At 35.9% G+C, this 13,765-nt stretch overlaps 1 protein-coding gene across 1 annotated transcript in view; it reads left to right on the plus strand.

The window, feature by feature from the left end:
- The first annotated feature begins 348 nt into the window (after positions 1-348).
- Positions 349-13,765, plus strand: part of ncam2 (neural cell adhesion molecule 2) — a 166,357-nt gene continuing 152,940 nt past the window's right edge. The window contains exon 1 of the mRNA XM_026204832.1: positions 349-456. Coding sequence (XP_026060617.1) covers positions 405-456 — 52 coding nt within the window. The 5' untranslated portion in view covers positions 349-404. The remainder of the gene's footprint in view (positions 457-13,765) is intronic.

A 13,765-nucleotide genomic window follows, 5' to 3' on the forward strand; every position in this document is an offset into this window, starting at 1 on the left:
ATCGATCGATCAATAGATAGATAGATAGATAGATAGATAGATAGATAGATAGATAGATAGATAGATAGATAGATAGATAGATAGATAGATAGATAGACAGACAGACAGACAGAGAGAGAGAGAGAGAGCTCTTAATTGAATATTTATTTATTTTTTGGTTTCTTTTACAACATAGTATTTTTGGAGGTTAAATGTGACATGTTCTTGACAGATCGCAGTGATTCGCATCTGAGATCCAGCCACACACACACACACACACACACACACACACACACACGAGCGCGCGCAGAGAGAGAGAGAGAGAGAGAGAGAGAGAGCGCTGTATTCGCTACTTTCATTCTGCACACAGAGGTTTCGGCTCGCGACACAAGCTTCTGTCTGTCCGTCTCTCTCACCTGCCGAAAATGATCCTCAAATTGACCTGTCTGCTGGGATTGCTGCTCTGCGGCTGTCGAGGTAAATAACCAACATTTGCAGATTTAACTGGGCGGTCAAACAGCGGGGATAAGTTGGGCAGTGTGTGTCCTCGGTCTGACTGGTTTGGGTGTTATCTGGATGGACACTGGATTAAAGACAACACTTGTGCTTCTGTTTCAGACAGAAGATCCTGTAAGGAGAATAAATGCGAGTCACGGTGTTAATGTAGCTACTGTTGATGCCTTGGCGATCATTTATGATTGACACATGATGTGTGTCATCGATGTGATGTGATACCAGATTTGTATGTGATCGGATGATTTATTTCTTTAACACTGCTCTAAAGGAGTACATTGACGCGCAATTGTTGTTCTCTTCATAGTTTGATTGATTTTTATTTGTTGGTCCGGCTTGTTCTCAGTTTTTATCTGTCTCTTGTAACCTGATGGATTTATTCATAAGAATGTGCGCTATGTTTTATAACGGTTGTAAAGTCCGAGGAACGCTTATTAAATCCTGGCGCGCGCGTTTGGAGGTGACACTTCATCGCGTTTATTTACAACGCGACACTGATTTATTCCAGAATCTGTTTGTTGGTTTCTGTGGACGGTGTGCTACTGTGACTGAGAGTTTCAACGCTTGAGAAAGAGCAATGGAAACGCTCTTTTAATAACGGAACGCCCCCGTTATTAAAATAACGAGTGTTCTTGTAGAACGCTTCGTTCATCGTAACGCGTTGGTTCTAGATCGGTATCTTTGGCAGAACGACAGGTGGAGGTAGAGTGCTGTTAAAGTCCCCAGTCCTTTGCGCTTCGAGTGTAGAAGCATCTCTCTGTTCACCACCCATCCAGATCTTACTATGGGGAAATCATTGGGAAAAAGCATTGGGATGCGATTTAAATTAGTCGTGGGGTTTCTGCTTGTCTTGTTCTAGTTATTAGAAAGGGTGACAATTAAATGTTTTGCTGTAGTATAAAGAGTTTTACCAACCTTTGTTCTTTTTTAAGTGCATGGAATAGCTTGCCTTGTCTATGAAATTAAACCACTGTAGTTTAGGCCCCTAAAGCAAGCTATTTTAATGCTGCAAATCTCAGTTCATCTGTTGGATGTGTTCAAGATGTGTATTTCAAATGCACATTTCATTCTTTTGTGCATTGCCAAACTAATTGGACATCTTTCCTTTCTTGGATTATTTTTGAAGAGTGTTTTTTAAAATACTACCATGCCTTTAAAATGATAGCATTGATCGTTTCAGAAATGCATTGTGTAGCAGTTGATTTGTTTGGACTGTCTTTATGGACTGTAATGGTTGACCAGCTGTTTCAGTGATCATGTCCATGTTAAACACTAGGTTGATTTAAGTAGTCAGTTCATTCCATCACACACATTGGCTGCGTCCAGAACAGATGCCAGCTGCCGAGACGGTCATTGGCTCAGTAGATGACATGAAATGCATCTCTTTAAAGTCTACGATCAGTGTTTTTTTTTTTTTTTTTCAACTTTCCGGAGATCTTTGTGATGCTCTCCATTGTTCAAAATGATACTTGAAGGCCTCAGGACTCATTTGGCTTCTCTGTGGCTGAGAATGGCCAACATTTGGCTTTTAATTAAGCTGGAGTCTTATAACAATAGCGTATTTTAAAATATTTTCTTTTGACATTTGTAAGTTTGTTGAGACCCCCTAGCGGTTGGGAATCACCAAGTATAAAGTTATCTTCCCGTTTTAATTTACAGCTATGGCTACAAAATATTTTGATAATACAAACCAGGGGCATCCCAGCTAACCAAAATGTGTTCTAATAACGTTTTGCTAACGTTCCCATTAGGTTGTGATAATTGTATTTCTCAATGTTCGCTGAACATTCTAAACATCCATTAAAATAAATAAATACAATGTTATGTTTTCTATTGGATATGCAAACGGTCCTTTTACCATTTTGCAAAAATTCTGGGAATGTTACTTTTTGAATGTTACATTTCTCTGAACATTCTGAAAAAGTAGCAACATTTAAAAAAAAGTCCAAAATCAAATATTTCTGAAATAAAAGTTAGATGAGCAATGAATAAAGGTCCAGATAACTTGAATGAATGAACACTATTCATTTTTACTGGAACATTTTTGTATAACTTTGAGAGAATGTTCCCTGTAAGATGGGATATCAGTTATTATAGGGAAATACTGACAGAATACTGACATTTTCAAGAGTGTACATCTGTCAAAAATACTTGCTTTTTACTGAGTATTGAAGTCTGCAGTTGTCTGCTGAAGGATTGTGTCCTCATGATCGAAAACAGGGCACAAAAACACTTCATGAGCAGATTTTCATCCTCGTTTAAAAGTGAATTTAAGAAGCCTGAGCTGAGCTGCCCTAAATTTTGACTCTGAATTGTGCAATAATATTATAGCCTTTATTGATGTACAAGTTCAGATAAGTCATGGTAAGATACTGACCGTGACATTTTGTAAATAAATACAATAATGCCCATATTCATGCACTCCAGGTTGAACGTTAAGGCTTGAGAGCCCCTTGAAATTGTCATTCATTTATTATTATTTGGTCCTTTTGTGGAACAGCTACTGTTTGCCTAAGGGCTTTCCTCAAGAGCCGTTCTTTGTGATTCCTCACACAACATCACGGATATAAAAACATTGTGTCTTCATTGCGTGTTCACGCTCAGTGTTTTTGAGGTCTGGGCTCTCGGCGCAGTGAATTATGCGCTCTGCGGCGTGGATGCAGCTATCGTGTGCTATGTTAAGTGCCATAATTAAGAGATTTCTCTGAGTTGCGGTGAAGAATCTCAGTGGTGGGAGTATTAAAAGATTTATGTGGAGAGTGTACGTCTGAAGTGCATCTCCACTGAGATCCGTGCACACTGGGGGACGGAAAAAGAGACAGCTGGAGTAATGGTCATGCTTGTACAAACACGTACACTTGCAGATGCATGCATGCTCTCAATATGAAAGCAGACCGGAGTAACCTTTATTTACCTCTGTGTTTGGAGGAAGTAGCCACACTCCAGCATCAAAACTGTTCAAAGGAATAAGAAATGTACTGTAAAATAGTATGTTTTTTGGAACAATGTAACATTCATCACTTGCTCTCCAATGGATGCTCTGCAGTGAATGGGTGCCGTTAGAATAAGAGTCCAAACAGCTGATAAAAACATCGACAGTCCATCAGTTAAGACAAAAACTGAAACAAATCCATCAAGATGCTTTTAACTTTGAACCGTTGCTTCCATTTACAATAGTCCAAACGTGTTCTGGTCTGAATCAGGAGAGAAATCTGCACAGATCAAGCACCGTTTAAAAGCTAAAACATCTCTAAACAAATATGTCGGTGGATTTTGAGGTAAGAGACAACAGATGTTTTTGTTTGTTTTCACTGGAGTAAGCACTATTATGGACTCATATTTTAGTTAGATTTTTTTTTTCTTGCAAAAAGTTTTTGTTTCATTTCAGTTGATGACCTGGATTGGTGTGGATTATTGTAATGTTTTAATCAGCTGTTTGGACTCTCGATCTGACGGCACCCATTCACCGCAGAGCATCCATTGATGAGACACTGATGCAATGCTACATTTCCTCAAACTCATCCTAATCTCAGATGAGCACATTTTCAGCAATTTTGAGTTTTTTTTGAGTGAATTTTTAAGGTAGTCTAGTCAGTTAATTTCACAAATAATTACAGACAAATGAAGTAACACATTGAACTCAATCTTGAAGTAGAAAGACTAAAATATTATTTTCTTTCCTTGTTGTTATTACTTCGCGTGATAATTGACTTCACAAACAACACTAATAAATATCGATATAACTGTCCATTACACTAGTGGAACCACTAACATTTGTACAGAATCCTGCATGTGGTCTGTATTCTGTAAAAGTCAAAGCATCGTTTGATTAATGAGCGGAAGAAAGGACGTATAGATATAAACCCTTGAAAACAGAACTATATCAAGCTCCTCCCTCCCTGGGGAAATATACATGAGAAAAATCATTTTAAAGTGCAGTTGTATTCAGCAGGCTTCAGAGCTGCATAAAGTGGTAATTTCAATGATGTAGATGCTGCATTCATATAATAATATACTTTGATTCCCACGAGCCACAGAATCAGGGCAGATTTGCATAGATTCTGCTCATAAAATACAGGTAATCCTGAGAACAGTTCACATGTTAACACCCAGCTTTTAAGACTAGCAACTTCTAGTACTTCCAGATAAAGAGATTTTTCATCTAAAAATGAAAGATGAAATCCTTCAAATACAATGTTTGTGTAGAAGTTGCATTTTCTTATTACATTTATGCATTTAACAGATGCATTTATCCGAAGCCATAAAGGAGGAGCCATAAACCTTTAGTAACAAAGCCAACAATCAGAAATATTACATTTCCCATATATTGCATAATACTGGTAAATAAAACAAAATGCTTACAGACATTATAAATATGTACTTTACTTTCCCAAATGTAATGGTATGCAGAACTAGAAGAGAAAATAAATAAATAAATAGATAAATAAATTATATGCAGCATTCGTTATAAACAACATTTATTATAAACACCAAACGCAAATTAATTTAAAGCAAAAAACACTTTACAGTGGCAAACTATGTTCAAGTTGAATGTTAGGAGAAACCCATGGGAGAAAACAGTTCTGTATGAATGCACTGACCATGCATTTCTAATTTGCCAACAATTTATTTGTTGTGTTGGATGACATTTACTGATTTGTTGTCGAATCAGCATGTCGAATTTGAAAGAAAGAAAGAAAATAAGAAACAAAGAAAAAAAAAGATTTCTCAGATTTGGAGAAATGTAGCACTGCATCTGTGTATGTGCAGTGAATGGGTGCCGTCAGAATGAGAGTCCAAACAGCTGATAAAAGCATCACTAAACCGGTGAACATCTGGAGAAGACAAAAGATGAAACAAATCCAGCATTAAAATGCTTTTAACTAAAATACAGAGTCTATAATCCAGAATAACACTTCCTTCAGTGACAAAGTGTTCTGGTCTGAATCAGGAGAGAAATCTGCACAGATCAAGCAGCGTTTACACAGCTCTAAACAAATATGTGTCTGGATTTTGCTGTTAGAGACAACAAGAGATGCACTTTTTCATTGTAGGAAATGGATTACAGACTCATAATTAAGTTTAAAACATCTTGATGAATTTGTTTCAGTTTTGGCTTCACTGAATGTTCACTGATGGACTGGAGTGCTGTGGATTATTGTGATGTTTTTATCAGACTCTCGTTCTGACGGCACCCATTCACTGCAGAGACACTGATGCAATGCTACATTTCTCCAAACCTGATACAGAGCAAATCATCATTTAGCTGTCTTTTCAATCCCATGTACATTCATGCCTTTTATCCAGTACATTGTGTTCATGTCCTACACCAGAACTCAGAACGAGTTTACAAAATCTGTGTGATTGTGGATAAAAGCTGATGTGAATTTCCTAAACGTACAGGAACCGATGTTTGGATTTAGAAATCAGAATGGTGTTTTATCTCAATGAGCGTCTCTGCTGTGAATGGTTGCTATCTCCTGCGTTTCATGTGCACCATCCCAGTGACTCATCAAGGCTTCGGTTTCCTCTCGTGGCGCTGAGAGCAGGAGGAAACACAATCTCTTCGCCAGTGGCCAGGCAGCTGTGAGTGGGCGTCCAGCGAGCTTTCAGAGAAACACAGACTGTCAGTCTCTCGAGACTTTTCTCACATCCTCAGTCGTGCTGCGTCTCGGTCACTCCCCACGGGAAAGAACAATCACTAATCAGATCTCTCCACCATCTCCGCTTGTTTCTCCCAGACAGCGCTTCGGTCATTTGGAGAGCGTTTGAGTAGCGTCAAGTCTTTAGCTTGAGAAGAAAAACCTCTGTAATCTCAGAAGTCTGAAGAGATCTCGACAGTGTCTCCAAGCTACAGTAACCTGCAATCAAAAGTCAGAGTTATAAGATCAGTCTGAGTCCAAGGCGTGAGTGAATTGTGAATTCAGGAACATGCTGTGACTCCATTCAGGCTGAAAGTCTCTTCTGGATGACCCAGTTTGATTCTTCATGCAATAATAATAATATATATCTGAAATAATATCAGATTTTTTAAGCTTAATCTTAAATGTATAGAGAGAGGCATTAGATGAATCTCATAAAAACCTGTTGACAACATTTGTGGGTCACATTTCACTCCAAAATCAAAATAAGTATTAAAAAGGTATTAATAATAATAATAGTAGTAGTAGTAACAATGTATGCATTATTATTATTTTTAGCAAAAGATGTTTTAAAATTAATTACTACTACTACTACTTATTTTGCACAAAGAAAATGTGTCTAAGTTATTTTTTTTTCTTGTATGAAGGCATTGTTTTCTTGACAATTGCCATCATTAAAATGAAGTCAGTCAATCAATTCATCAATAAAATCACTTTGCATGAATTATCTTTATTGTAATGTAATAAAAGTACATATTTCAATTGTATTTAGATATTTTATTTGTGTTTGTTTTGCTTGTTTTTGCTGTTTTTTCTAAATTTACTGTAATGTAGTAAAATAAAAAAAATGCTAAAAATGAACACATTATGACAATAACAAAGTCAAAAGTAAATAGATGCGTTAAGTAGATGCGATAATTTAGGGAAGAAGCTAAAAGTTTGTTTTTGTTATTTACCAGAAGTGCTTAACGTCATGCAAAGCTATTAGTTTGAAACCTTTTTTAGGTTCTTTTATCTGAAAGTGCTTATTTATCTTAAAGTGTTTCATTAGTCAAACGAAGCATCTTCATTGGGTTTCATCCTGGAGATAAATAGTGAGACTCAGTGATAACAACAATAACTGCAGTAGGTCGACAGTAATGAGGCCTTTGTAGAATAATCATTGATTACCTCTGAAATTAATCATGCTGCTAGAGCTCCATAGGTGGCCATGTGAGAATGGATTATATTAGAAACAGCAGATGAATGCCACGCATATACGATATATCCCATCTGTTAGAAACGCCATTACACACATGCATTCAAATAAACATCTTTATCTGTATAGCTTCCTCTGCTTTTGAGATGGACAGAATTACCAAAATGTCATGCAGCTAATAAAACCATTGAGTGCTGAAATTGTTCTTCTGTTGTTTTGTTATTTATATTGGCATTGCATATCGCCACCTACTGTGCATTCATGAAAGTGCCGATGAAAATCAGTTGAGGTTTTAGTGCGATGTTTGGTGTCTGATTCTGAACATTTGGCTTGTTTAATTATTGGGCTTCGTGGATATTTATTTGCCTTTTTCTAGTGATGCATTATTGAGCTTTGATATTTGCTGTTTGTCTTGAGCGTGAAATGCCAGCTCATGTCTTGTATTAAAGCTTGTCATGTTATTAAATTAATTGCATTTGGCCTCACTAGACCTCAAGATGCTTGAACCAGTGTTGCATAAAGGTTTTGTTTTTTGTTTTTGTGCAAAAATGGCATGCCATCGACAGCAACAATTCGTGTGTTTCTTGTCATCAAACACTGGGAAGGTTTTTGCAATCATTTCATCAGTCCAAATGAATTCATTTAATTTGCAAAGTCCACAAATATATCACTAATGGATGTACAGTAATTTGAATCTTTTTCTTACCTCGCTTACATATCTTACATAAAATCAGTTTTTCTGGTGCATTTTTCTCATGCAGTCATTCATTTTTTTAATCTGATTGAAATAGTAGTCAGATTCAAAAACTAACGTCGCTAAAATTGAGCTTTCTAACAGATCCACACACTGCTTTCAAATGGATAGAAATTTGATTTATATTGACTGAGATGTTTAAATTGAAGTATTTCAAATCCAATTAAGTGATAAAAATCCAGTTTGATTTCATGCCTAATTAAAAATCCCAAACATTTTTAATTAGACATGAAAAAAAGACCTTGCAATCTATAATCAACATATGACTTACTTGACACCTATGAAGTATGCATGCATGCAAAAAAAAATACAAATAGTAATAATATAAATCTTAAGCTCAGAATTTTTAAATGGATATCAATGTAAGAGTATTAGAAATAGAATTAGTGATTAAAACAGATCCAATGTGTTTTTTTTTCAAAATCATTTCAGTTTCTTTATTTTTTTTTACTTTCGCATTTGCATCCGTTGACTCATGAAAATCTCTGAGAAGCAGGTCCAGTTGTAAAATCTGATTTCAGTAGTCGTATTCCTGTTTGATTTCAAGCCGAACAACACAATTCTGTGAAAAACAAGGGAGGCGTTCTTTGATGGTGGTGAAGGTTTATGTATGTTTCTCTTTTTACTCTAAAATGAACAGAAATGTGCCTCTAGGAGTTTGAGCTTCACTTGATTGCTCGTGTTTCGCTGCGGTAAAGAGCATGGATGTGTTGTTGTTCTGCGTAGAGTGGCCTTTCATGAGGATGAAGGGACACATAAGACAGAGACGTCACGTCAAAACAAGACGATCTCACGAGACACGGACTGAGACTGGTCTTCAAACGCAAACTCAGTGTTCACGCTCATTCCTCATGGATGTGGATCTCTCTCCATCTGTCTCCCTTTCTGTGTCTCTTTTCACAGAAGCAGGTTTTATTGCTCAGAAGTTGCTCTTTCATAGCTCAAAAGATTTCCCTGATGAAAAGACCAGCATATGTTGTGTTTTGGATATGAAGCGTTTTACCCAGCAAATCATTCTTGCACAAGTTGTGCCAACCTTCACAGTTAAACTGGAGAAATGCATGACTATGCTGGTCTTTACAGGAAGTTATTAGAGATCTGAGATCCCATGGGATTCTGTGATTGGCACATGTAAACATTGTCACATTTTTTACTTGCATAAAAAAAAAGAATTGATTCTCTCAGGTTTCACTATCAGCTTGACTCAAATGTTGTCAAAAATTGCATATGAGAAGTAAAAGTAGAAATTAGTAAGAAACAGTAAAATTCCTCATTGGTGATTCCAAAAAAAAATGTTTTATGAAGAGAAACGATCAGTCTGTGCAAGAAACACATTATTTACAACATTATTACCTACGTAATCCAGTTTGTGAATGAATCATTCTTTTGAACCATTCTCTTTATTGAACCAGTTCATTAAATCCGACTGATTCATCTGAATCAGTTCACGTCTCGAGCAGCACAGATCTACAAGTTACTCAATCAAACTCACTTTCAGACGCCTGACAGTCACTGGGACTGGAATGAACTGAAATAGTGGAGCATCTGATCCTGTGATGAATGAATGATCAATGCTTCAGAAAAGACTTGGACCGAAGAGCGATGAGCCGCTGATTCGAGCATGAGTGAACCAAACACTTAAATGAAGCGACGGATTAATGTTTTTATTGGTTATCATGGTTTATGAAAAAAGTTGAGCTGATGAAGACTAGTTTCTTCACTTTATATGCTTAAGACATGAAAAACATCCATGTTTCACATCATTATTGGGTGCATTTATTTGATAATTCCTTGTGTGGATTTGTAAACAAACACAAGAACTGAAGCAAACCGTTCAAACGAATCAGTTCACAGAAAATAATCAGATTCCCCCATTTGTCCGAGGCTCTGGATCACAGGTAATAATGTTGTAAATATTCTTGCACATACTGATCGTTTCACTTCATAAGACTTCTGGAGGATGCACTGGGATTAATTCTCTGTTGCCTGTATTTGTTGTCTTTGATTCGCAAAATCCCGATAGCATTGACTTACATAAATGTTATGAATCACCAAGGACCACGGTTTCAGCTTAAAATGTTGTTTACTGTTCGACTGAAGAAAAACATGTCATCTGCATCTTGGATGGCCTGAGGGAGAGTCAATTAACAGCACATTTTCATTTTTTGGGTGAACTGTCTCCATTTGCTCTCTGGCTAATCTGGTTATCTAAGAGAATTGAATCTCATTTGTGATGTTTCCTTTTGTTTCTTTCTCTTTTTATTCCATTCTATCCCATTATCCTCGTACATCAATGTATGATTTAATTATATTAAGCAATTTTCTGCAGAGGACTGAAGCACTTAATGTGCAGTGATTTGAATCAATAGTAATTAAATAAAACGGCATGTAAACATTTATAATAATTAATTAAATTAAATTGTCCATTAATGCACGCATTTATTGTCTAATATTCCATTAAAATGGAGCAATTATTCTTTAAAAAATGTCTTCAGTTTTGATCACTTTTGTCCTCTCCTAGTTTTATCATTCAAATCACCTTTCTTTTGTTTTGGCTTTGACTTTATAAGTCATTGCCCTTTGCAAATTTTGATGAAACATTCACTAAATTCAGTCGTAAATGCTGTGAGCGTTTCATGCATTTTCATTCAAGACGTTCAGAAGCGTATGCAACGTGTTTGCGTAAACTAAGTTAATGATGTTTATCTAGGAAGGAGTAATGATGCTTCCTTTATATCAGACGCACATGTTTACCTTGCTACGGCTCATGATTAAGCAATGACGGCGTTAACGTAAGCGTCTGATTCGTTCTCCAGTGAAGTAGCGTTGGCTAAACAGAGGTAATGGTGTTTGTTATCAGACGCGGAGGAATGAGAGAATGTGTTTGTTTGTGACGGAGCTGTGATACCGCAGGAGCATTCAATGGCTTCATTTATCACAGCCGCTGGTGAAGCATCACACACACACACACACACACACACATGCACACCAAACACATCGGTAAAATGTCTTGGCATTAAACACCATTGATTACTTAACTACATTTCCCATCATCCAAATAAGTAATTGTTCAAATGACCTTTTCTTGTTTGTTTGTCTGTTTTCATCAAAGGCATTAAAGAATCTACTTATTATGGTAAATAGTAAATTATAATCTAATAGCATAATCAAATTAGCTAAAATAAGTGGAACACAACAGTGTGGGAACTGTGAGATGGAGATTGAAGATGTAAGTTTTGAAGTTGCAGATGCTATTTATGTGATCTCATTTAGTCAAGGTTGCTGTTTAAGTCCACTTAAGGTTATTTTTGATTAGGCCTTTAAACATTCCTGTCAATAATTTGTTGAAATAATAACTAGATGACTAGTGAATTGACAATTTTTTGGCGGCTCTGCAGTTTTGCACCCAGAAGCTGCAACGTGCAATTGTTTAATGAAACGAAATGATCAGTTTGTATTTTGCATGATTACAGGCTCTTTGTCCACTGAGCATTGACATCGAAAACAGTGCAACAATTACTCTATTTATTTATTTTTTGATAGATCCTCAATTGTGGCCATGCATCAAATGGCTTCCATGGTCACACTCATGTAGAAAAGAGTAGATTAAATGATGCATGACGATAGTGTGATATTTTGTGATATAATTAGCCAAAATATGCTTGATATTGAATTGCATGATATTTAATCACCCATGCATGCTTTTCAGATCGTAAATGGCGGTGAAACTGTAGTATTTCACTGACTTTCTCACGTATCATAAATATAAGCTAATTTTATCTCATGCCTTATTCTAAAACAGCCATGTTCTCTATACTTTAGATTATACAGATGAGAAGTCAGATTGCATCTTCAGTGTTTTTGTAGCATGCTTGATAGTTTTATAATGAGGTATAAATGTTTATGAGATGTGTGCAAAGCGATAAAACACTCCATTTCAGTCCCACGGCTGACCCTCCTCTTTACTGCATGGGGTCTTGTTCATAAGGATCCACGGACACATCTCTGCTATCTCTGCTATCCTAATCCAGCCGTTTACAGTTTCAAAGGCGAGCATGGCTCTCCTCGGCCTCTCTAAGTGATGCAAGCAGCCACCAAAGCGGAGGAGAGAGCCAGAGATCACACAATGAAAGCAAAGACGGACGAGAGTAGCTAGGCTGTGGCTCCCGGAGGACTGCAGATCCAGTGTGTTTGGGACTTTTGGACGCTGCTTTGAAGACGCAGTGATGTGTAATAAGGACTTTGAGGAGATGGCCTGGCCTTCAGGGGAGCAGAGGAAAAGCGTTCAAATACAAAGGCGCAAGTGGGAGGATAACTATAAATGAGAAAGAAAGATTTTGAATTATTATTGCAATTATTAGGAATTGTTAGTTGTTGAGTAGTTCAGTGCTTGTCGATCAGAGAGATTGAAGGTGATGTCATGCTTGACTATGCATAAACAGTGATTAATTTGCCGGAAAACGTAATTTGTCATTTCTGTATCCAACTATATATACAAGCTTTACTGTCCGCCATCCTTTGGCTAGTTGCTGCATTTGAGTGAAGTTTAGCTTTGCTGCTTCGCTAAGAACAACTGACTCAAATCTCTGACACTCCGTTTGTTCGGGATGCTCACTTAAGCTAAAGAAATAGTTCTTAAACGCATTTTTAGAATTACTTTTATTCCGCTTAATGTTTGTCAACTTTAACCAACAAAGTTAACCCAGTTCTTTATGTGTTTTTTTTTTTTTTTTTACATAAATGCTTTTATTGGTATTAACTGAAACTGAACAGTGGATTTGAATTTGTAAAATTGAAGTTTTAAAATCACTAAACGTTTTAAAATGGCAAAAGCACACAAATCCCTAAAAATAACTAATGTGAAAATATTACAATAAAAAAAAAACTTGTAATTTTTATTTCCCAGCATGCTTTTCTTTGAGCCAGATTGGGAGAATAAATGGTAAAATTAAGTGTTAATTTATGTGTTATGAGGACAAGTACAGGGAAAGGCTGTAATGGTTCATGTTCAGTTTTGTTGGAGAATATATTTAGCATGCCAACATGCACTTCAGAACTTAATTCAAGTTTGTTTCAGGTTTAATAAAAAAAATAAAAATAAAAAATCTTGAGAAATATTTGAATTAATTTAATTAAAATCTAAATGTTAACTGAAAATAAAATATATTATCTTATAAATACAATAAAATCAATAAAATATAAAAAAACATTGTTTTTAATTGTAATTTAGTTTAACTTGAAATTTTTAAATAACAACAACTAAAAAATGAACTTATAAACATGATTATATATATAGAAATATATTAAAAAACTAATAAAAATAACAAAAAACCTAAACATTTCAGTATAATTTAAATAAAAGGAAAAAAAATAATTCTAATTAAATTCCATTAAATTAATTCCAAAACAGAAAATTACAGTAAATCTAAATCTAATCTAAAAACTATGCCAATGATACTAAATCAACACTGGTTTCTTCAACAAAATATAATTTGTTTTAATTGTTCTAGTCTTGTTGTAGGAGCTCTCGAATGGCTTCAGTGTTTTGTCTCTGTGAATCATTGTCAGTATGAATAACTAAACCTGTTCTCATATAAGTATTTACAGCTGGGACATTAGATGTTTCCGGCTTGTGTCCCTATGTAACTCTATCCATGTTGATGTCCCAGCTCTCTGTAA

The sequence above is a fragment of the Carassius auratus genome, chromosome 26 (assembly GCF_003368295.1).
Source record: "Carassius auratus strain Wakin chromosome 26, ASM336829v1, whole genome shotgun sequence".
Taxonomy (NCBI): domain Eukaryota; kingdom Metazoa; phylum Chordata; class Actinopteri; order Cypriniformes; family Cyprinidae; genus Carassius; species Carassius auratus.